This window comes from Lepisma saccharinum, chromosome 13, assembly GCF_977018435.1.
Source record: "Lepisma saccharinum chromosome 13, izLepSacc3.1, whole genome shotgun sequence".
Classification (NCBI taxonomy): Eukaryota; Metazoa; Arthropoda; class Insecta; order Zygentoma; family Lepismatidae; genus Lepisma; species Lepisma saccharinum.
Genome location: NC_139241.1, coordinates 21661708 through 21687715, shown reverse-complemented (window position 1 = coordinate 21687715; position 26008 = coordinate 21661708). Strand labels below are relative to the sequence as shown.

The 26008-nt window shown below is 37.0% G+C and overlaps 1 protein-coding gene across 1 annotated transcript in view; it reads left to right on the top strand.

Annotated features, from left to right (window-relative positions):
• Nucleotides 1-26008, top strand: part of LOC145996719 (uncharacterized) — a 63326-nt gene that overhangs the window by 7944 nt on the left and 29374 nt on the right. Inside the window, exon 2 of the mRNA XM_083133244.1 lies at nt 23779-24210. Within this exon, the coding sequence (XP_082989370.1) occupies nt 24183-24210 (28 nt within the window). The 5' untranslated portion in view covers nt 23779-24182. The remainder of the gene's footprint in view (nt 1-23778; nt 24211-26008) is intronic.

Here is a 26008-nt window from a genome sequence, read left to right as displayed (position 1 = left end):
TAGATGAATGGGTGGTTTTTGCTTTGAGCCAATGTACTGAAAACTCTTCAAAGCTAGGCGCCAGGCAACCGCCTACTAGGAATTGTGCATACTACAGTATGTTTCAAAAGTCGCTTAATCCAAACTTTGAAAATGTATATCATGAAAATTGTAAGAGATATTTACATCGTGTTTTCTGCACTAAACTAATACTGTAGGCTATCACTGGGTTCATAAACTTATGTTAGCATTTATCTAAATAAATGCAATTACATTATTATAAAAAACATTGTTAATTTGCAGAAAACATTTGAGAACTGATTTTCAACAATAAATACCAACTCTTAAACAATTTGTGAGATCATTTGTTGGTGTTTGACTGGTTGTAAAACAGTTGCTTTGTGAGGTACAGCAGAAGCAGGGCATTTTTATTGGAAAACCTCTTGCACATGAGTCTAAGAATGAGTTGTAAAATACTCTTCAGCAATGCACACACACTGATCCAAGGAATACGCCATGCTAAATCAATTAAAAAACCAGGCACAGTAGCGGCAAAAGTGAGGAAGAGAATTCAATGTAACCAGGGGCAGCCTAGGATTCTCTCAACAGTTTTTCACGTAAATGTATAGCCAATACTTAGACACATGTTGCATGCGACTGTTGGCAATATTTCGACCTGGTAGTGTTGCTATATACGGAGATATGCCCCAAAAATGGCACTTTCAACTTAATCCATAAAATCGCCACTCAAAAATTCATCAAAAGTTGCACATGACCAATATTTGTCGGAAATGACAGACTGACATCAGTCATCAAATGTCTAATTATGACCCTTCGATCATTTCTTACATATTTTTCTTACTCAGAAGTTCATTTCTGGAAAAATTTGAATGCTGCTTTCCGTCAGTTATTATTTGATATATTTTTTTGTGCAGAGTGAACTGAATTTTAAACATTGAAAAATATCTCAATGGATGAGGCTATATAATGCAGAAAACCCAGTGTAAATATCTCTTACGGTGTTCATGATATACATTTCCAACATTTGGGTTGTGCGACTTTTGAAACACACTGTATAAGATGCTGAGCATCATGGTATTTGAAACATCGCTAAATTATTTAAGAAAGTAGGAAATGGAGTGTTGGGGGACAAAGGGTGAGAAATTGTTTCTGACTCTATCGAATGTTCACAACGTTGATAAAAGAAAAAAATAATTTGCTAACTTACACTCTACTGCAATTTGAACTTAGAATCATCAAAATTTCGTACATATTACAGTATAAGATCACAGTCGCCAGGCTGAAATTTTTAGTCGCCATGGCGACCTGGCGAATGGGATGTGTATGTATAATGTACGTAATTTATTGTGATTTACACAACACTTTCTCATTCATATGCTATCATTCAGGGTGGCGACAGACCTGGAAAACCGGGAAAAGTTCGGGAAGTTGAGGTGTCAAGAAAAAGTTAGAGAAATGTCAGGGAATTTTTTCTTCATTGACTGTTTTTTTTAAAAGATATCGTAATGGAACTCTGCACAGGAACAGGAAATCTTGTTGCTAAGTTTCGGCCTCAACTTTTAGGCCCCTTTTGTGCACAACACAACCACGGCGACAGAAACCAGTGATGGCAGGAGGAGAGAGAGAGAGAGAGAGAGAGAGAGAGAGAGAGAGATATATTTCCGGAGGGGCAGAAAAATGTGTTAAGCCTCTAAATATTACATGGAAAATGCATTGAATTATCATTTTTTCTTGTCCGTATGGGAGTAGTAATGGGACATAACTGTCAACAGGTGGAGGGGATGGGAGCAGGTGGTGCCTTCTGATAGTTGTCTGACATCATAGTAAGGCATTTTGTTGGACAAACTGAAGGAACATGGAAACAAAATGGGCTCCATTGATGCATACAATTTTGTCGAATATCGCCACCCGACAAAGTATCTCACTACAACATGCGACAGAAATTGCATGCATGGCACTCGTATGGAATTGATTTTTGTTGGATGTCTTCGGACTGCAACATCCAACAAAAAGCACATGCATAAACAAGAAATGTGTGTATATAGGAGAAACGAAAAAAAAGGCTGAAAGACAGGTTGAAACAACATAGGGATGATGTACGACTTAAGAGAGAGAGAAATGCAATATTTAAACACACGAGAGAAACAGGACATGACATAGAGTGGGATGAGGCTAAGCAGATAGGAAGGGAGAAGAGAATGCTAGTTAGAAAATGGAAGGAAGCCAAGGAAATAGAGAAGAAAGGTGAAGAAGACACAATGAACTGGAATGGGGGACTGAAGTTAAACAAAGAATGGAAGAAGATGTTGGAAAGAGTGGAAAGGACAAGAGAAAAAGAGGAGAGGAGAAGGAAGAAAAATGAAGGGAAAAGAGCGTGAGATTAAAAAGTCCAACCACATTCTATGGAAGTAATTGTGTTTAGCCTTTTAGGTGAAAGTAAAGTTGGGAAGTGAAAGCCACCTGCTAGAAAATTCCCAACAACTTTCTAAATAGTCTGGAGGGAGTAATGTTTGTGTATATATATTGCCCTTTTGTTGTATCTGGTTACTTTTGTACTTGATACAGAGTCTGAAGAAGACCTTGCTAGAAGGTTGAAACGTTACGTTAGTTTATGTTTTTAATAAAATAAATTACTGCCTTGGTCAGCATAATTAGTTTTTCATAATCATGGAAACAAGGCTTAATGGTGTTATAAGAAGAGCTGTAGACTGCAAATATGCTGCTGGAATTTTATTACTCTTCTGGCTCACTTTACCTTATTTAATGTAGCAGTGCTTACAAAGGTTTTCTTTCACCATCCTGACATATTATTGGTTTCACACAAGTTAACATACGTTTACAATGACATTGCACTATTCTTACATATCAAGAGGAATCCAACAAAACGGGATATATGTTGAATACTATCACAGAAAAATGAAATCTACATTGGTGAACATTGTAAAAATTGGCAAATGCATGCTCCCAACCTCAAATTTACTGCAAAACACTAGTATTGCAATGAAATTAATGCCACTCTCTGTCCTGTATGTTCAAACTCGTGAGAGATGGTCATTAATCTCTCAATGTCCAGTATTATGAAATAAAATACTAATAATAAATACGTAAATATTTTAATATATTTACTCGAATCATTCAATCATAAAAGCAAATCTTTTAAATTTTTTTTAAAGAAATGTCATAAAACGAAGAAAAATTGCATGAAATCCAACATTCTTGTTTTTTTCTAGGCCATGTTTGTGTACATAGAATGTGTAGTGTTTGTCGTGGGAGATGTGTTTTGAGTTACAAGCTAAGTGCACACCGTTGACATTTGTCGAGCAAGAAATAATGGAGCTGAGTCATTAGGGTGTCTGACTACCATGCGAGAGACCCAGGGTTGACCCCTTGCGGGGAGAACCGGGATCTTTTCCACCTATTCATATTGCTCTGGTGCCCACCCAGCATCATATCAAGTGGGTACCTGGAGGAAACTTTGAGGGATAAAGGTAGCCCGGAGCATGGTGCTGATCACATCACCCCCACCTTCAACCGTGATCAATAAAGTGAAGGGCCCTAACTCCACACCCCTATTCACATGGCAAAATGCAGGGGAGCACTTTATTTTTACTTTCTCAAAAATCTGTTACATATGGAATTACACAATACCACATTCTACCAAAAAGGGGTAACATATAATGGTATACGCTTATTTAACATGCTACCAAATGCATTCAAAAATATAAAGTCATTGCCAGTATACAAGTTACATCTAAAAAGATTCCTAAAGGAACATTGTTTTTACACAGTGCAAGAGTACATGGATACCGTAAGTGACAGGAATAGCAACAATAATATAACAAAGTAGAACTGCCCTATCATCATTATTTTTTTATTTTTCCTTTGCTGTTCGATTTAATTTATCTAGATGTAAGTATAGGTGACTATTTAATGCTCAATTTATGTTTGTGTGTATGTATATATATATATACATGTGTGTACATAATGTCATAGCAAATGAAGCGAACATTGAATATGGAAAACATATTTTTAGCCAATTTGTCTCAAGAAAATAACATTGAGCATGCATTTATTCTCTTTATACGATATCTGGTATCTCATACTATCTATTGTATTTTATATTATATTATGCCTATAATTTTATAGATGTAGTCTAAATGTACATGTACAATGTGACAATTCCAAACTTTTGTAAAGTTGAATGGATGCTAATAAATAAATCAATCAATCAATCAATCAATCATATCCAACTACCATGAAAATACATAGACCATGTGACCTACAATTTAAAATAATAGTTTAAAAACACAATGGAGGATTATGTTTTGGTATGTTTGGCAGGAAAATGTTCTAAAGCAAAAACGCGTATTTTGGGAAACTTAACACTAACAAGTCAAAAAAGATAATTCCAATTTTGGGTGCCATAATGCAAGGGGTATTTTTTTTTCAACCTCCGATGCGACATGAAATCATAACCACAGTGAATAGCAAAATGGGTTTATTGACAAAAGTTGCGTACACATATAATATACTTTTCAACATAATCACCAACAATTTTCAGACATTTTTCGTACCAATGCAATAGCTTTCCAATACCCTCTGCAATGAAAATGCCGCCTGTCTGTTGAGCCAGGTCTGCCGAAGCTCCGCATTGGTTTGGAAGCACTGTCCTCCCAATCACTTCTTCATCGCCTGGGGTGGGTGGAAAATCACAGCTCCAGGTCTGGAGCATGCCTCTCTTGCACACAGCTCATTTGGCGATGAATTTCCGCTGCATTGTGCCCCTTTGCCTGTAGAAATTGTATCATGATACGCACCTCGCACTTTGTGGGAGAGTCGATTATAGCGGACATCTCTACGTGCCCGTCGCTCAGCTGCAACTGAAGCATTGGACTTGGCAGTAGTGGTGGTAGTGGCAGGGGGATGCTAATCACGCTGCAGGATGCCCCGATTCCTAGCGCTTCACGGGCCTCCTGGCGTCACGATCGGAGGCTGAAATAAAAATGCCCTTGTATATCGGTATCTGTCACATGAAATTGATTGATTTTAATTTTTTGGGTGCATCACCTTTTATGGTCATTATGCACCCTTCCGTATATATGGGGAAAATTCCATTATCTAAAACCCTTACCTTAAAATTAAAAAGGGCGTATGGAAAATAACTTTCAAGATATCAAACTCCCACGAAGAGGCGTAGGACATGTGACTTACAATTTGAAACAGTAGTTTAAAGACACCATGGAGGTATAATTTCAGATATTTGCCAGAAAATGCGCTAAAATGAAAATGTGAATTTTGGGAAAAATAACACCGAATAGTAAAAAATAAAAAATACACCAATCTGAAAACAAATAACAAAAAATGAAGGTCCCTAGGTATAAATAGGCATAAATAAAACAAGAATATCAGTTGTAATTTATTGCATTAGTAACAGTGAGTCCTAACCTAATTTTTGGCATAATCACCACTGTTGTTCTGGCATTTGTCATAACATGGCACTAAATTTTGTATGCCCATGGCTTATGTGTCTGACAGCAAAGACTGGAACTATCTCTACTGCAGTGTAGCTGTGAAATCCTTGTCCTGCCAGAAACCTCTTCAGTTAAGCAATGAGATAAAAGTTGGTACATGCAAGGCCAGGGCTGTACAGGGAGTGGTCCAAGATCTCGCACCTGAAGTGATGCAAAGGGCCCGCATGTACTCAGCTGTATGGGGTTGTGCACATTTTATTGACCTTCCGTGAATTGTCTGCACCATCGTCTGACCATACTGTCACTCACGATGTCAGGTCTGCACACCTCACACGATTGCTGGTGTGTCGGTGTTAAATTCTGGGCAGACAAAAATCTGATTACCACACGTAGGCTAAATTGCAGTCAGTGGGAGACTGTATGAGAGCTGCAATCTTTAACCTAGAACTGTCCTAAAACTACTGCATTGATATATAACAGATTACAGCTACATGCCATGTCTTCCTGCATGCATGTGTGTGTGTCACTCTCCGACCACTAGTCCTGCGTATAGGTGCCATTGGAGCTTTTTTCAGGATGCCTCTCGTATACGAACTTTCAGAAGCTGTTATTAACAGAGTTAATAATGTTTGGTTAGTTAATCAGGTACCTATACAGTGCAATTCTGTAAATTCCTTGTGTTAAATTTCTAACACCTACATACCCTTTTCGTCAGCAATAATGGTATAACTGCATGTTGTCAGTTTCACAGTTCTTCACTTGGATATACTGTACTGAAGCAGAAATCCCATTGATAATGTAAGGTAATATGACGCTTTCTTTTGTTCAATTCAATTGTTTCACTTATATGTTTGCTTTACAGAGAAGAGAGAAGTAGCTTTATGCATCGAAAAATGAGTCCACACTCATGGTTCTTGCAAGCAGAGGATTCCAAACCTTAGTCGAAATATCAACATATAACACCGAGAATGTATAAGGAGACTGATAAATAACAAATTTTATTTCTTAATCAATCACTCTTCACTCTTGTCTCATTTAGTTGTAAGTTTAAAAATAATCAAGTATTTTATTTTAAGCTTACTGCATATGATAAAATTCCATAATACTTCCCTAGCTGGTGAATTGTGATAATTTTCCAAATTCACTATTTTGCTGTTTGAAATCAAATCATAGAGAATAGAGAAATTAAGTCAATTTCATAGAAGATAATATTGGTACTTAACAAATTCATACCTGGATCCGTATCAGTTCCTTTTTTCTATTTGCAAAAACTTTGATTTAGTTTAGTTTGTAATTGTCAGGGAAACATGTAAATTTTGTCCTGGAAAACCTGGAAAAGTCAGGGAATTTCATTTTTGCTTGTTTGTAGCCACCCTGTCATTGTTTTCAAGGTTCCTTCAAGTTTTAGCAGATTTTTTTTTTTTTTTTTTTTTAGAGTTTACTCAGTTTTACACATTTATTCTGCACTAGAGTGCTGCAATGAATGCTTTTCATTTGTGCAGCAAATATTTCGCACAATCAAATGCTAGATGGCACATTGGATTGATAGTTTTTCTGTTCAAGCGAAACACATTCAAACTCTTGAACTCTATTAGTAGGCATATTTCCATAATTTTCTATGTTAGTGGGCCCTCAAATATGGATCGTGAAGTGAAATTAAAAAAATACACTGCTCCACAAAACTTAAGCAACTCTGTACAACGTGGGATAGGTGAGATGTGGTGCCCATTCAACACTTGTATGAGACACATACAAACATAAATAAGCACAGCCAGTGTGAGTGCCCTATATAACGCGTGAGCAGCACCTTATAAACCAAGATTAACAGCTTGTGCCTGCCAGCGCAAACCACAGCCTAGTATTGTCCCAGTCCTCAAGCAGGGAAGCGGTGGTTCGTGAGTGAGATATCAAGTGTAGACACCTTGATATTAATCCTAGACACCATTTGAGTGACGTTGATTGAGGTCGAATAATTGGACGACTGGAAATGGGTCGGTCTCAAGTGGAAGTGGCACGTGAATTTAATGTGAATAAAAGTGTCGTGTCAAGGTTGTGGCTTTGCTTCCAAAATGGTCCTACTGTCAGTAGACATCATGGAGGAAGCCATCCGAGGACGACATCAGCAGCTGATGACCGGTTTCTCACAATCACTGCCAGGCGTAACCGTCAGGAGTCCTGCTCTCAACTGGCAAACGATTTGTTTCAAGCTACGGGACGACGTGTTAGTCATGAAACTCTTCGTAAGGGACTGAATAAAGCAGGATTGTATGCCAGGAGGCCTGTGCTGTGTGTGCCATTGAAACGGGAGCACAAACGTGTGCGATACACATGGTGTCAGGAACATGTTGAATGGGGAGAAGGCCAGTGTGCACGACTAATGTTCTCTGATAAGTCTCAATACAGCCTATTGTCTGATTCTGGTCGGATATCCGTGTGGAGAGAGCCAGAAACACGATATCACCCTAACTTCATTGTTGAAAGGCTGTCCTTTGGAGGTTGTTCCATCATGGTGTGGGGTGGTATTATGCTGGATAGGAAAACGGACCTCCATATTGTGGAACATGGAACTTTGACGGCACAATGTTATCGGGATGAAATTCTCCACGTGTTCGCAACTTCCATGGAGCATTTGGTCTGGACTTACTTTTTATGGATGACAATGCACGCCCACACTGTGCACATCTTGTGTCTGATTATCTGGAGACAGAAGACATTGCCCGTATTGAATGGCCTGCATATTCGCTGGACCTTAATCCAATCGAGTATGTTTGGGATGCTCTTGGGCAAAGAATAGCGCATTACAATCCGCCACCATGAACAATTCCTGAACTGCTGACAGCCCTCTTAGAGGAAGGGCCCAGTCTTCCTCAAGACTTGATAACCACACTGATCCACAGCATGGAGGCCAGATGTCGTGCCTGTGTATCTGTTCTAGGTTGTTACACACTGTGTTAACAGAATGTGCCCTCTCAGATTCCAGCTTTTCATGTAGGGTTATAGTGGCAATGAACTTTCTGGCCACCCTGTACACCATATCGGCATTGTTGGTGTTCATTTGTGTTGCATTGTTCATTTGCATTTTCCTTTCATTTTGTCCTACCTCGTTCGAGTTGCTTAAGTTTTGTGGAGCAGTGTAAGTGAACATAATCACCATCTCCATGTTAAAATGCAGTTTTGTGTGTCTTACTGAGATACAGGAAAATAAAATTGATGATTATGTGCTTAAACTGCTTAGGCTGACATTTTATGTTTCTACGATTATCGTCACATTAAAATGATGTTCCATTAAATGTTCTAACTGCATTTTATTATTTCACAGAATATGATTATCCTATTCAGTAAGTGAACAATGATATTGTACACGTACTTCTTGCGCTGTGATACAATATTTGTAATTGCTTAGGCAGGTCTCCCAGCATGTGTATCCATTTTATGATTCCGTCTGTAGATATTGCATACTTTCATGTGCCCTTTATTTGAGTCTTACATAATAATATACCGCATTATGATTTAGAATTGTAATTGCATAGAGTGGCTTCCTTCCATGTATGGGTTTTAGGTTGACAATGCTGCTCATTAGGTTCTGAAATATTCCAATCCAATCATTCCAATATGAGTGCGATACGATTGAGCTTGCACGCTCGAGCATCGTAGATTCGAAAGCAAATGTGGTTCGATGCAGTACTCTAGTCTGCACATAGCATTGTTTTTTATATATATACATGTAGGTAATGAATCACTTTCAGAAGAAGACCTGTAAGAATGTTCTTGTTCTGGTAAAGCTAAACAGGCAAACCATAAGCAATTCCCAACACAGAAATATCCTTCATCCATGGCGGCTGACAAAGGTGAGTGACAAGTTACTCTCATTAACAAAATATATTTTCAGCATGTGCTGTGACTGAAATATTTCGGATGAAACAATATTACATGTAACTTATTTTATACTCTAGAATTGACAGCAGACCCTAGAAAGTTGCCTTGACAGGAGAAAGTATGTTTTATAACTGATTTTGATTCACTTTTCCATGGTTGGTGAAGCATTGGCAACAACTGTTGTCTTAAGACCAACTTTAATTTGCCAACCTTCCCCACATAAAATCTATTCTGTTTACTTGGGTGTTATCAGTTTCCACTAAATGCTTTTCATGCATAGATTGACTTCATGCTGGCCACTAGAGTACTGCATACATACTTGATCGGGTGTCCTGCACATTTCAATGTGACAATAATAATATATATATATGTGTAAAAATCTGCATGGTAGTTTCAGCCCATAATTGTGTATTGATTTTCACGTTTCATCGTGTATTTGTAAGATAGACTAAACTACATTTTAACATGGTGGGCTTCAAATGTATACCAACTGTTTTGCCATGGAGCATTATTCGCTTGAGCGAAGAAACTCTCAGTTCTGTATCCTATCTAGAACTGTGAACTGTTTGTCACTAAGCAAAAAAAAAAAAATGCTCATTGGAGTACTCTCCTTCCTACAGTATCATCATATAACAGCAGTCACTTGGGCTACTTTCAGTACATTATGTTGATTAGCTTTTGTTAACTAGAAAAAAATATTTCCCCCTTAAAAGGTATTTTAGACTCTGGCAACCACAAATACCAAACTCCCACCTACATTACTTCGACATTTTTGCTACAAGAAATTTTCTCTCACCACTGTCTGGGGAACAGAGGGAAAATACTTTCAACCACTTTTGTTGGTGCTTGTTGGTATATTAGGCAGATAGGCTGCAAGTCTCCATTTAAAATTAATTAGTATCATTATGTTCAACATAAAAGTGAATACAGTTATGATTTCGTGACAAGTGGTGAAATTATACAAGAATTATATAAAATAAATTGATTCTTATGGTCCCATTGTAATAAAAATGTTAAATTTTAAGAAGCCATAATTCAAACCTGATACTGCATGTTAACTTTTAAGCCATTATTCAAACGAACTAAACTGGAAGTAAGAAGTTTTATTTCTCTCTACTTCTAGGCCACAGGACAATCTAAACATAAAAAAATTGCTTCACAGAATATATCACATTATGGAAAATTTACATGAACATATTTGAGTATGAGAATATTTTGAATCAAAACATTTTAACACTTCCCCTTACTCAAATATGTATACTTTACATACATGTGACCATAATTATTTTATACCTAACTGTGATACATAATTGTCATGCACAATTTTAGATACAGGTTTTGTTAACAAATCTGCTATCATATCATTTGTTGGTTGATAAACTAAATGAAAATCTCCTTGTTGAACAGCATCCCTAATATAATGATGTCGTACATCAATGTGCTTTGTACGCCTATGGTGCTGAGAATTTTCAACAATTTTATGAGCACTTAAATTATCATTAAAAATTGTAATTGTCACCTTAATATCAATTATCTCTGATAACAAATTTTTCATAAATTGTGCCTCTTTGGCAGCATCACCCAAACTATAATACTCTGCCTCGGTACTTGAGTATGCAACTGTTCGTTGCTTCCTTGATTCCCAATTTACAATTGAGCCTCCAAATTTTACAACTAAACCACTGTATGACTTACGATCTACCAAATCATTAGCCCAGTCAGCATCTGTGTACACTTTTACTTCATTTCCACCTTTTTGAAATTTAAGTTTATAATCTAGTGTACCTGCCAAATATCTTACGACTCTTTTTGCTGCAACCCAATGTCTTACATCATAACAATTATTGAATTGACTGAGTTTACTACAAGCAAAAGCAATATCTGGTCGCGTACAAACTGCTAGATACATGAGACTACCTACCAATCGCTGATAGGGAAATTTGGTTTCACATTTCTCAGCTTTTTCTAATTTTACATTTAGGTCCATGGGAGTTGAAACAGTTTTGCAATTATTCATACCAAAACGTGTAAGTAACTGTTTAGTATACTGCTTTTGAGATAAAGTTAGAGTATTCAGTTTCTTATTCCTGTCAACCTCCATTCCTAGACAATGTCTTACTGGTCCCAACAGTTTAACATCAAAATGTTCTTTCAGTACATGGATCAACATTTGTTTTTCACATGCATCTTCACTAAGTACAAAAATATCATCAACATACAATGCTACAATCATCTTTTTACCCTTTATACATTTTGTATAAACACAAGGTTCACATTTTGATTGATCATATTTCATTTTGATTAATACATCATGTATTTTCTGATTCCAAGCTCTACTTGCTTGTTTTAGACCATATAAACTCTTTTTGAGTAGACACACTTTATTATCAACCTGATAACATTGTGGTTGTTCCATATAAATTGTCTCATTTAAATCACCATTCAGGAATGCAGTACTTATATCAATATGATCTATGTCCATATTGTATTCCACACCAATAGCAAACAAAAGTCTGAGAGTAGAGTGTCTTACAACAGGTGCAAACATCTCTTCATAATCGATACCGTATCGTTGCGTAAAGCCCCGTGCTACTAATCTAGCTTTGTATCTATCTACATCCCCATTTACATCTTGTTTTACTTTATATACCCATTTACATTTAACTACACTCTGGTCTTTTGGACGATCTACTAATTCCCAAACTTCATTCTTCAAGAGTGATTTATATTCATCATCCATTGCTCTCTTCCATTTGGAATTTTCTTTGCATGTTGTGGCATCTTCAAAACTTACAGGTTCCTCAAAACTCATAAAGGATGTGTCGGATAAATCATAATCACCCATCCAAATTGGTAATTGCTTATTTCTAATAGGTCTACCATTTTCTTGTTCTACATTTTGAGAAAAATCACTACCTACATTAGAACATTCAGCAGTTTCTGAATTTGTTACTTCTGATAATTCGCCGACATTACTATCAACACATAAAGTGTCACTTGACTTTTCTTCAGATTTCTGTCTAGCACCTACAATATTTTGACTGTCATTGTTTTTAACTTGTGATCCACTAAATGGTATCTGTACAGTCAGAGGTAAAATTACATCAGAAGACATGTCAGTGTTGACATCTGTCTTATCGACACATGACCCTGCAACATTTTCCAGGAATATAACACTTCTTGCTTTAATAACCTTACCAGAATTAGAAGTATCAGCTAATCTATAACCTTTTGTAAACTCACAGTAACCTACCATAATGTATGGCTTCGACTTACTATCCATCTTTTTTCGTTTATAGTCTGGTGTCAAAACATATGCTGTACAACCAAATACACGAAGATGACTTAGATTAACTTTATGTCCTGTCCACATTTCCTCTGGAGTAGCATCTTTAATTGCAACTGTAGGACAAACATTCTTCAGGTATACACCTGTTGAAATTGCTTCAGCCCAATATCTCTTACTGAGATTAGCATCATGAAGCATGGTTCTATCCTTTTCTACAACTGTTCTGTTTAGTCTCTCGGCAACTCCATTTTGTTGCGAAGTATATGGAACACTTGTCTCATGGATTATACCATGTTCACTGAGATATGCAGAAAATTTCTTGTTACAGTATTCTGTACCATTATCTGATCTAAGTTTCTTAATTTTTAAATTACACTGATTTTCTACAAAAGCTTTGAACTCTACAAATTTTTCAAATACTTCATGCTTAAATTTAAGAAAATATACAAAACTCTTGCGAGTATAATCATCAGTAAAAGTAACAAAATATCGTGCACCACCCCAACTTGATTCGGACATTGGTCCACAAACATCAGAATGTATTAACTCTAGTTTTTCTTTAGCTCTTTTTGCCACTCCCTTGGGAAAGGATGCAGTTTTCTGCTTCCCCTCAATGCAAGGGATACATTGTTTTGGGGTGTCATCATGAAAACATACTCCATCAGCTAAATTATCTCTCAAAGATATCATTCCTTTTAGATTCAAGTGACCTAAACGTTTATGCCATACATCTTGTGAAGCATTAACTGACAACATAGCTACTGTCTCTTCACAATTTTCAAGAGAATTTACAGTAGTATTGTTTAAATTCATCATGGACAAATTTTCAGCCTGGTCTAACTTATAAATGCCACCTACCTTTGTTGCTGTAAATTTTGGAGTAGCCTTAATCTCAATATCAGATACATTGTAACCACTACACCGTTTGTCATCGAAAAGCATAACATAACCTTTTTCAGTAACTTTGTTAACAGACAACAAATTAGCAGTAATATCTGGAACATACATCGCTTCAGATATTAACTTCTGCACATTATTTTTGAGTTTTACTTTCACATCACCAATTCCATTACTGATCACCTTTTGATTATTTGCAATGGTAATTTCAGATGACTTAGAATTTGAATAATTATCAAACCAATCTTTACGTTTACTCATGTGTGAAGTACACCCTGAATCTAGTAACCAGTCATCATCATTAAATATTTTACTGGCATAAGCACTGTGGGTAGTCAACAAAAACGAATTATTGTGTTGCGAAGAACTTGGTCCTTGCTTCGTAACTGTAGGTTTCTTCATCCGCTTCTTAGACTTCTGTAGTTGAGGACATCTAGGCTTTATGTGGCCTTCCTTCTTGCAATGATGGCAAATAGGTACAAATGGACCCTTCTTCTTATCTGAAGCTAAATATGCAGAATCCTTGGAAACATTTTCACTTCGTCGAAAATCACCCTGCATGAGCCGTGACTTCACAAACTCGCTGGTAAGTTTCGTCTGTGTTCCTTCAATACCCATTACCAAAGGATTAAACTCTTCAGGCAATCCAATCAACATAATTTCGGCGATTTCTTCATCATCAACACTGCAACCCACGTCCGCCAACTCTTGTTGTAATGAGATGATTTCACCAAGGTACAAGTCCATTGAAGGAAAATCTTCATAACGCACTCTGGTCAGTCTTCTTTTAATTGCTAAGCGCCTACTTATACCTTGATTTTCGTAAGCTGCCTTCAGATTATTCCAAGCTGCCTTTGCACTTTCAGCATTTCTAACATGTGGGTAGCAAGAAGAATGCACGCACAAACAAATCTTGGCATACGCTTTCTGGTCTCGAACTGGATCCACTGGAGTAGCAGCTTCGATACAGTCCCATAAACCACTATCGATCAGAGTTAATTTCATTACGAACTTCCACGTGGCGTAATTCTTAACACCTTCCGGTTTTTCAATGTTTGGCTGTCCACTATTAATCACGATTGGAGTCGTCATTGTAGTATCGAATTTGTTTCAATTTTCTTGACACCGTAATTTTCGTACAAAAAAAAATACATTGCACAAATTTCGATTCAAAGCTTCACAAGCACTACATGCATTATCATATCATGTGATCAGTCATGAGTACATCACAAAAATTTACGATAAAATTTTTCACTGTGATGAAGCAACTCCAAAGTACATTGCAGCACAGTTCATGAACACCTGGGCTGGGCCCATAACCTGTTAAATTTTAAGAAACCATAATTCAAACCTGTTACTGCATTTTAACTTTTAAGCCATTATTCAAACGAACTAAACTGGAAATAAGAAGTTTTATTTCTCTCTCCTTCTAGGCCACAGGACAATCTAAACGTAAAAAAATTGTTTCACAGAATATATCACATTATGGAAAATTTACATGAACATATTTGAGTATGAGAATCTTTTGAATCAAAACATTTACAGTTATGATTTCATGACAAGTGGTGAAATTATACAAGAATTATATAAAATAAATTGATTCTTATGGTCCCATTGTAATAAAAATAATACCATCTCTGAATTCATTCTAATGCCTGCTACTCTGCAAATGTCTTTTCCATACCCAGAAACATCTGATATCATTTTATAATTAGTTAATCTTCTGTGGTAACTTTTTCCTCGAAATTCGAGGGAGTCGTTTGATATCCTTGGCTTTAAACTACAACAACTTAGAGGTAGTTTCTGATTTGCCTATAAAATCTTTCCATTTCAAATCATGCCATGTGCAATATTTTATTTCATGGTGAACCTACTTTACATATGGAAGTGGAGCCTAATTGAAGAATTATAAACTACCATAATTTCATGAATTTGTCACAACAGGACAATATCTTGTAGAAAATAAACTCACTTTTGTGCAGCATCGTTATTTTACATTTTTATATTACATGGGTAGGGTATATTTTATCCAAGGTGGATTGATTTAAATCAGGTGTTTTTTTTTTTTAAATCACTGATTCAATCACTTTAAAGAAATAATTTACTGAATAACGTACACAAGAAATTTGTAGCCATCCAAATCACTTTTTGTGATAGTTCATTAATCTCGTAATCATTTAAAGGTGTATATTAGGGTCTAAGAAAGGAAACAACATGTATGTACTGATGGGATGAAGAAGCTCATATGAAAGAAAATCTATATGTAAACTGTAATCACATTTAAATTATCTTGAATTAAAAATCAATAATATGTAAAATAGCCAATATTTTGTGCAGAATAATATACAAGATACTAATATATTACCAGATAAACATGCTGTAAATAAGCACAGCAGCTGATATTTTACAATCTCAATGAAAAAATCAACAAAATTAAGTTACAAAAACTATAAAGAAATATTTTAAGTTACAATTATAGAGTACATCCAGAATGTCTTATATTCACTAGGAAAAAGTTACTCATATTATTATTATAGTTCCATTAACACACTGAATAAACATTTTCATTGTAGATTTATAAACACGCTGCCAAAAGTTAAGCATGCGATGGTAAAATCAACAAAAATGTAATAGTAAAACTTTGATTAACACAAAATTGCACATGAAGGTACCAAATGTGTTTGTGCATTAAAGAATACAAGAATTGTGTACAAAGATTTAAAAAAAATATTTACTCTTCGAAAGTTATATGATGATGTCACATTTGGGTCATTAACATAATGATGTTTAAAGGCAAACAAACCAAACAAAACTTACAGTAATATGGTATGTGACGAAAAGAAAACTTACATTAATATGGTATGTGACCACTCCGGACCTTCACACAAACTTTACAACGATTTTCCATGCTTTCGATGAGGTGATAACCATCACAGATGCAAGCAATGGCCATTCCTCCATTAGGGCAGTTTCCAACTCTCTGAGATTTGCTGGAGGAGGTAAGCATGCAGAAAGAGCACGCCCGAGGACATCCGAAAGCTTTCAATGGGATTAATGTTGGGGGAATATGCGGGCCACTCCATACGGGAAATGCCCTCACTTTCCAGGTACTTGTCAAGGATGTTGGCTCGATGGGACGGGCATTATTATCCATAAGGGGGAAATCAGCACCAACTGCTGCAGTGTAGAGTCTCACAATAGGGACTAGGATTTCATCCCAATACCACGCAGCAGTCACAGAACCGCCTTTACAGATGTGCAGATCTGTGAGATATCCCATTGAATTTCCAGCCCACACCATGATGTTGCCACCTCTGAATGTGTGATGTTTTTAGCCTGATTGCCTGTGCCTCGTTCTCTCCAGACACTTACATGCTTATCATCTGATTCCTGGACAAATCTGGACTCGTCCGTGAACAGAACATTGCACCAATCCGAGACAGTCCAATTGACATGTTGAGGACACCACTTTAATCTTGCCTCTCTGGCTTGGATGGTTAGTGCAACACAAACACTAGGCACTCAGGCATTCAATCCCTTCATGTGGAGCCTTTGGCGAACAGTACTGACAGATATTGTCTTACCAAGTGCCACTGCAACCATGGATGTAACAGTGTGGAGGTCTCTTGTTGATTCCGCTTGGCTACTATAGCAATATATCGATCATCAGAGGGGGGTGGTAAACCTTGGACGATGGGGCATAGGTCTCCGGACAACTGTTTGACTTGTTTGGAATTGTTTCCATAATTGAGAATTTTCCTAATGATCAATGCCAAAGAAAACAGCGACATATTTGATTGACCGTCCTGCTTCAATGCGTCCAAGAGCACGTCAGTGCTCACTGCCTGTCATTCATTTTCTTTCAGCCATAGAAACAAAAATATTATCAAAAATAATCCTACAAAAGTTATAAACAATATAAAAAAGTTATAAACACTTCATATCAGCTTTTTCGTGCACCTCATATCCTTCAGAATGCTGGTGTCTTCAACGAAAGTGTGATGATTCTTGCACGAAATCCTTACATTTATGCTATTTCAAGAGCACAGATGAAGCACCTAAACCTCATGTCAGGTTAAGTTTGCAGCAGGTTTTTGCATATGTAGATCCAAACATGCGCACAGAATGATGATGTGTTCCATTCCCTACACAATTGCACACTTGCAACAAAACAGTAATTTAATATGTAAGGCCAGCCGCACACCGGATCCGACATGACGACTCATTTTGTTGCAAACCGACTCGAGGGAAAGTTTAACATGGGGTTCTTATGAGCTGCCGCACACCAGACGAAACATTTGACTCGAGTCATACAAATAAGAACCTAAATTCCTGAAATGACAGATGTCATAGATCTTGTGTTTATACATTTACTTGAGATGCAATAATAATAAAAATCAATGCTTTTTTCAGGCGGTACGCAACAGCATGCAGTACCGGTAACCTTTATATGTGAGAATGAAACTAAAAGAATCTTATTTTAATGAAAGAAGTGTGTGTTTGTGTGTGTGTGAGTACATGTATGCATGATCATTAGACCTCGGATTTTTAGGTTCTAAAAATGTACATTTAGGTTCCTAAAATAGGTTCTAAAAATTTTAAAATAGCTTCTAAAAATCCTAAAGTAGGTTTTAAAAATATTAAATTAGACTAAAAGAATCCTGAAGTAGGTTCCAAAAAACTTAAAATTGTTCATAGTTCCTGAAAAATACTAATTAGATACAATTGTTAAAAACAAAATTTCAAATGAACCGTGAGAAATTGTAATAGATATATATAACCATAAAAAATATTAATTTTCTAACCAAATGTTTATTTCTATGCATCATTTTCAAAATGATACACTAATTGTTGTAAAACTAATAATTGTATCATTAGGAATTTTGCTCTCTAGAGTATGTGTCAAACAAGTTAGTCATTGAATTTCTTTCATTACGAAATGGAACAAATACCTCTGTGTGATGAAACAATAATATAAAACCTTAAAAATATACAAAAACCTAAGAAAAGGTTTGATTTGGGCACAAAAACTAAAATAGGTTCTAACAAGCAAATTAGGTTATTTTAGGCACTATAAAACTTGATCAGTTTTTGCATCTTTTAATGAAACTCTGATGTAACTTTTTATTTCTCATTTACCTGCAAAGGAAAAAATAAGTTAAATACCTAAAATCCGAGGTCTAATGATCATTTAATATACCACAATATTTAGAGCAGTTCTTATGATAAACACAATAACAAATAATAACAACAAACTAACATGTACCGAAAACTTTCTTTCGAGAGAAAAACATTGATAAGAATAATTAATATTTGTTTTGTTTTGTCGGAAGCAAAGTGACTCGTTGTGTTGTTTTGTGTAACGTCGTGTTGCGTATCATTGCATCGTGACTCGTCGTGTCAGATCCGGTGTGCAGCTGGCCTAATACACAGAGGAAATTATACACCCATTAGCAGGTATGGAATTGATCAACGAGGCATGCGTCAACCTTGTTTGTACATTGATTCAACTGTTGGAGCGTGCAAAACCACCGCCAGGGCTGAAGCAACCAACGATGTGGGAGGGGGAGGCTTATTGTTTCATGCACTGGCAGCAATGAAGGATTTGCTGAAGACGCATGTTTACTGTTCCGTGTAAAGAAAGGGAAGGGTGATTATCACTAAGAAATGGAGAGACCAACATTTGGCTCCTAGTTTAGTGAAGTGATTCATAAATTGAAACCAAACAGAGAAATAGTAGCAGACAATTGACTACATTGTATATATCACCAATAACAAACCATGCTTTTTGGTAGTATAAACTTGAAAGGCGTGTATCTTATAGTAACGTATGTATTGTGTATGAAGCAACCAAGATTTTTATAAATTTATTTCTTTTGAAATGAACAATAACTGATAAAATCCAAGAGGGACCCGTCCTTTACTTTTACCTATGCTTTTTTTCTTTTGCGTGTGCTTGACAGATACACATATGCCCTCGAAGATATTTCACGATTTGTATTAAGTAGGGACACATTTATTACATAATCTATGCACAGAAAGTACTTTCTTGTGTGGATTAATACATAAAACCTGCTGCAAACTTAACCTGACATGGAGCTTAGGTACAGATTATCCACTCTCTACTTACAAAAATCAAGCTACTCATAAAAACTGACTTCTACATCCACAGCGATTTTCAGCCACTCAAATTCAGGTATGCTTTCGAAAATTTGCATTGCGTGCTTAACTTTTTGAAGTTAACTGATAAATGTATATTTACACAATTTTTTTTATTTGTTTTTATCAAACTGTTCAAATATGTTACAGGGCCAGAAGATGCTTTTCTATATAAAAAAAATATTTATGTGTATGGTGCCATAAACTATACAAGCAATTTTAAGTTTTTTTTTTTTTGTGGCTGAAAATCGCTGTGGATGTAGAAGTCAGTTTTTATGTGTAGCTTGATTTTTTTAAGTAGAGAGTGGATAATCTGTACCTAAGCTCTGCGTCAGGTTAAGTTTGCAGCACGTTTTATGTATTAATCCGCACAAGAAAGTACTTTCTGTGCATAGATTATGTAATAAATGTGTCCCTACTTAATACAAATCGTGAAATATCTTTGAGGGCATATGTGTATCTGTCAAGCACACGCAAAAGAAAAAAGCAAAGGTTAGGTGGCTCAGTTGGTAACACGTCTGACTACCATGCTAAAAGTCCCGGGTTCGATCCCCAGCCGGTTCAAATTCGGGAACTTTTCTAATGTTGGAAGCGGCCCCGGTGCCCACCCAGCATCGAATGACATGGGTACCTGGGAGAAACCCTGGGGGGTAAAGGCAGTCAGGGGCGTGATACTGATCACATCACCCCCACTCACGACCGGATCAAGAAAGTGTTGGGCGTTACCCCCACACCCCTATACGCCTGCATTGCATGGTGCTTTGCACAGGGGAGCACTTTACCTTTTTTTAAAGTAGATATAAAAAACAATCAAAAAATATTTTTTTAAATAAAAGTTACGATTTTTATCCACCCTGATTTTATCTAGCATGCATTTCATACCTGTATCAAATTACTACATATATTGCAGTAATATTTTATTTAGCGATGAAGTAATGCTGCAAAGATGTCAACACTGTGTACATTTAATTCTTACAAAGTACATGGAACAATGTAATCATCATTAAAGAGGAAAATAACACCAAGTCTTCAATTTATTAGGTATCTCATGCAAACGATTCACAATACACTGTGTACATAATTCCCATACACAGTTATCCCAATTGCCCTTACTAATGTGTTCAAACACAGTAATATTAACATCTACTAACATAATGTACTTATGGAGCTTTTATGTTGTCAGTACATCCTGCTTTTAATGAACTGGTTTCCAGTCATTTTCTTTTGCACCTCCATTACCTTACACATTAATGAAAGAGTGAAGACTACATTTAGTGGCATTCATTGGCCTTTATTGAGAAGTTTGTAAGAAGTTAAAGACTGCACAGATCAAAACTTAGGTCCCAGCTAGAACTCACCCTCCAAAGGAGTTTCAGAATATGTGGATTTCCATATCCACCCTCTTTCGAAAGATCTGCCTCCTATCTTTATGACACCAACCTTTTACTCCAGAAAAATCAACATCCTTACACCATTGCCCCCAAAAATAACCCTTGCTACCATCGATGTCACTTCCCTTTACACCAACATATCTATTTCCCTTGTACTCTGTCTGCCCTCCATGGTGGAGTAGTTAGCACATTGTGCTATGACACCAAGTGTCCTGGGTTTGAATCCAAGCCTGGGCATGGATGTCATTTGTGAGTGTCTCTTCATAAATTTCAACATATCATTAATTGTCGGGATTAGCCAAAGTGACAGAAAATTAATTAAAATAAACGAAATGAATCAAATCCCTCAACCTCCTTATTAGCAGATCAAACCCCCACAGCAGCAGACCAAACCCCCACAACCCCAACAGTAACTTTTTCATCCATCTAGGCCACCTTGTTATCATGTGTAACAGCTCCACCTTTGAAGACCAACATGACCTATAGATCTTAGGCACAGTTATAGGTACTACAAAGGCTCGATCTTGTGCCAACCGCTTCATAGTCAAAGTCAAACAAGAGTTCCTAGTGACCCAACCCCTAATAGCAGCTCATATGGTTCCATTTTATACAGGGTCCGGCAGAGGCGTTAGATGGTTTTGAAATGTGAATAACACACCTAATTTTCAAAGGTACAGAAATGTATTACTACAGAAATACAGGTTATTGTATGCCATTTTTATTTACCATGACAGTTCGTGTAAAAAAAATGATGCCTTCAATTTATTTCTATACACATTCGAAGGCCTTTTTCCTTTCCTTTTGAATGACCTACGTAAGATCTTGAGTCTGCGCTTTGTCTGTTTGAATAATTGAAATAAATTCAAATCAATAATCGACGATCCGGTGAGAAGTTGGTGGCCTGCTTAACTGTTTGTCAGCCCAGTAAGCATGAGCCCTGGAATGTGCAACATCGAGCGTTTGTTGTGGAGGGATTCTTCAAGACTGGAGAATCTGTATTGAAAATGCAGCATCTTTTTCAACGTCATTTTCATGTGGCACGCCATGGGTGTGTACCAAGCCGCAACACTATCCTCAGGTGGGTGCAGAACTACAGATTGACAGCATCAGCTACGAATAGGTCACCACCTGGCCGTGTTCTAACCGTAAGGACACCAGAAAACATAGGACGAGTAAGGAAAGCTATCGTTAGGAGCCCAAGATGGTCTGCCAGCCAGCATGCTGTAGCGTTGCAGATTTCAGATCACTCTGTACGACGAATGTTACATCTGGATCTAAAATTTCACCCTTACAAGATTATGCTTGTGCAGGAGCTGCATGGTGATGACTTTGTCAATCGTAAAAGATTTGCTGAACGGATGCTCCAAACGTCCGAGGAAATGATTATTCTTATGAGTGACGAGGCACATTTCCATTTAAATGGATCTGTAAACAAGCAAAACTTTAGATATTGGTCAAACGAAAACCCACAGGAGCCCATGCTTACTGGGCTGACAAACAGTTAAGCAGGCCACCAACTTCTCACCGGATCATCGATTGTTGATTTGAATTTATTTCAATTGTTTAAACAGACGAAGCGCTGACTCAAGATCTTACATAGGTCATTTAAAAGGAAAGGAAAAAGGCCTTCAAATGTGTATAGAAGTAAATTGAAGGCATCATTTTCTTTTTACACGAATTGTCGTGGTAAATAAAAATGGCATACAATAACCTGTATTTCTCTAGTAATACATTTCTGTACCCTTGAAAATTAAGTTTGTTATTCACATTTCAAAACCGTCTAACTCCTCTGCCGGACCCTGTAGAAAACATTTTTCATGCTGTGGACACATGCAGAACCATCCCTATCCACTTTCCTGGACCATACTCAACCACTTCTGCTCCATCAAGTTCACCTGGGCCCACTGCAGCATCCAAATTGCCTTCCTGCATATACACATTGAGGAAGGTCATTTGAAAAAACCCATACATTCTAAACCCACTAAGCATCTCTAACACCTACACTTCTCCAGCTCCCACCCATTTCACACCAAGAAAGCCATCCCATTCTATCTGTCCCTCAGGAGACAACAACTCAACACATAACCAATCTCCTGACAGAACTGCAACTTCTGCCTTCATGAAACCTGGTCAACATTGGATATCATTTACCTTCCACCCCAAAGGGACCTACCACACCTCAATCCTTCTCTATGTCCTCACCTGGAACATGTGTGGTGTTTTTTTCCTGGGGGAATCATTCACAACACTCAAACATCAGGATCAACAACTGTCACTCCACCCACAACTTGGACTTAACCTTTGCTATCCATACCAACCATCACAATATGCCTTTCAATGATTACTTCCATGTAGTGATCATCCTCTCCTTATCCCAATCTGCCAACACGTCAGTATGAAAAGGATGAGAGGGACTACACATCAGCCATGAGTGCAACCACACCCAGTTGCCTGCGAAAAAAAGAAAGTCTTTCCCAATCCTTCCTAACCATCACGTTAAATTTTTTTTTTTCTACCACTGAAGATGTCACTCGCAGCTGCGAAAATTTGAATTTTTCCAGTTTCTGGTGAGTGTTTCCACTTTCCTTTTTTATTTGTTGCACACACACATCCATGCATACATATTTATGTATGTATTTTATATTGTCTTCTATTAGAACACCATCTGATGTTTGTGTGTAAAATGTATTTTCAGATAGCAAGTGCCTTATCTTCATCAACACTAATGGAGTTTCACAACATCTCTTTTTTCCAACCTACTGAAGGTAGAACCTGACATCATGAGTTGTTCAATCAAGAGTGATCCAAATGAAGAGTCAACCGAAAACACTTGGCAGCCAGCATCATCATCATCAGTTATTCAATCTGAACCAGAGAAGGGACAAATGAAAGTTGAAGAGCTAAATGATTTTGCTCGTAGCTCCTTTCACATTTACTTCAACTCTTGTGCTGGGATGAATGCATTTTTGCAGGAGGATAGTAAAGATTTGGATACGAGTGATGACATTTCAAAGTTTGGTGCTGTTAGATGCAAAAGTGATGAGAGTGACAATGTTAATGTAGAGCCTGAAGATGTGAAGAGTGAACTCACAATTGAACATGAAGGTCCATCTGCAGAGACAGAAAGGTGAGTGCATGAAGTATTTTCAAATTAATGAAATCGAGTACCACAATACTTGAATCATAATAATAAAATAATGTAACATGTGGAAGGGCCTTGGTATTTATCTTGACTGCCAGTCTCCCTCCCACAATCATACCTACAGGTGTGGTGATCTTTAACCGGTAATGGGGTGACGTGTGTCGGCAGATTGAACCCTCAGCCGTTAAAGGAGATATTTGGGACTTGGTTATGCTACTCACTCGTAGCTCCCCAATTTCGTCATGATGGTGGCTTGCCACTATTCCCTGTACACAAACCGAGAACCCAGGCAGACTTCAACCCATGCTGTCCCGCAGTTGGAGTCCAAAGCACAGCACCTTAGACTGAATGCCATGGAGGTCATACTTGATCTTCAAATTTCCTCAACTTAAATATTTTGTAAATTTCAGAATTGCTTCTTGTATATGGACAGGGTTATGAATTCTTACATGTAGGACTTAAACAATGAAGCATGGATTCCAAGTCCCCCGGTTTCCAATCTTCAAGAACAAAATATGGTTGGTTTATGAATATTTTGTTGCATATGAACTCTTTCTGTTGTTTTTCATTGATTGATTTGGTATATTACATCACTTTTCCTTCACATTTGGCTAATTCTGAAGATGAGTGATGAAGTCACACTCACAATGAACACCCTTTCCCAGTCAGGGATTAGAACCCAGGACCGAAGTAACCACTTCACCACGGAGGTCTGCCTCTGTTGTTTTAGTTCGCAGAGGTGTGTTGTAGCAAAGTAATGAGTGTTTTTATTTTATTTTATACTATTTATCATGTCATGACATCATTGCCAACTCCTTGTGATATGTTCTGCGTGTGGACTATTAATAATTATACACTGTGTTTCAAAATTATTTGAACGATTTCAGCTCATTATATTTTGTTCATAAATTTTCAAAATAAGATGCCATTTCACACAAGTGTTATGTAACTGTCCAAGTTAAGTGCCAATGGTTATTGCGAAGTTACCTTACAAATACTCAATGTGTGCATTACTCTGCACATGTCAATATGGTAATCTAACTCCATCCAGACAGGTTTCAGGATGTTCTCTTCAATGTTTGCACCTCAGCACTAATACAATAGAGTTCTTAGATGTAGGATCTTAATGAAAGTGTGTATGAAACTGATGTTGCACACTTACGACCAACCTACTCTCGGAAGATGCTTTTTTCACACCACGGGCAACCATTTTACAACTGGTCAGTCTGTAACTTGTAGGCAGAATTCAGAATTTAGAACTGCTGGGCCCATTTAAAAAAATACTTAAGGATGTGCTTCATGTATTTCTCAGGATATTCAATTGGTTATTATATTGCATTGCTCATGGAACATGTTTTTGTAGTTCAAATCATTTTGAAACATAATGTAGGTTGTAATTTGGATTATTGTTCTTGCATCAGTAAGCTTGATTTCAAAGGAATTTATTTGTGCAGGCAAATTCCTTGCATTAGAGTGACTGCAGTGCTGATAGTACTTTCATGTTATTTACAAATGTTAGTATAATTCTGTTAGGAGTTCCGCATGCACATGCGATGATATTTTATTCAGAAGAAATATGAAAGTGCTCTCAGATACACTTAATTTGGCAAATTCTTCTCACATGGACACTGCACATATTCTTGAATATCCTTCAGCGTGTCACTGAAAGATTCTTTTCTCACAGATAATTGTTTTTCTCTCTTGGGAGTGTTAGATTAAAAAGTGCTAAGACATAAAAAAAGGGTAAAGTGCTCCCCTGTGCTTAGCACTACGGCATGAAGGC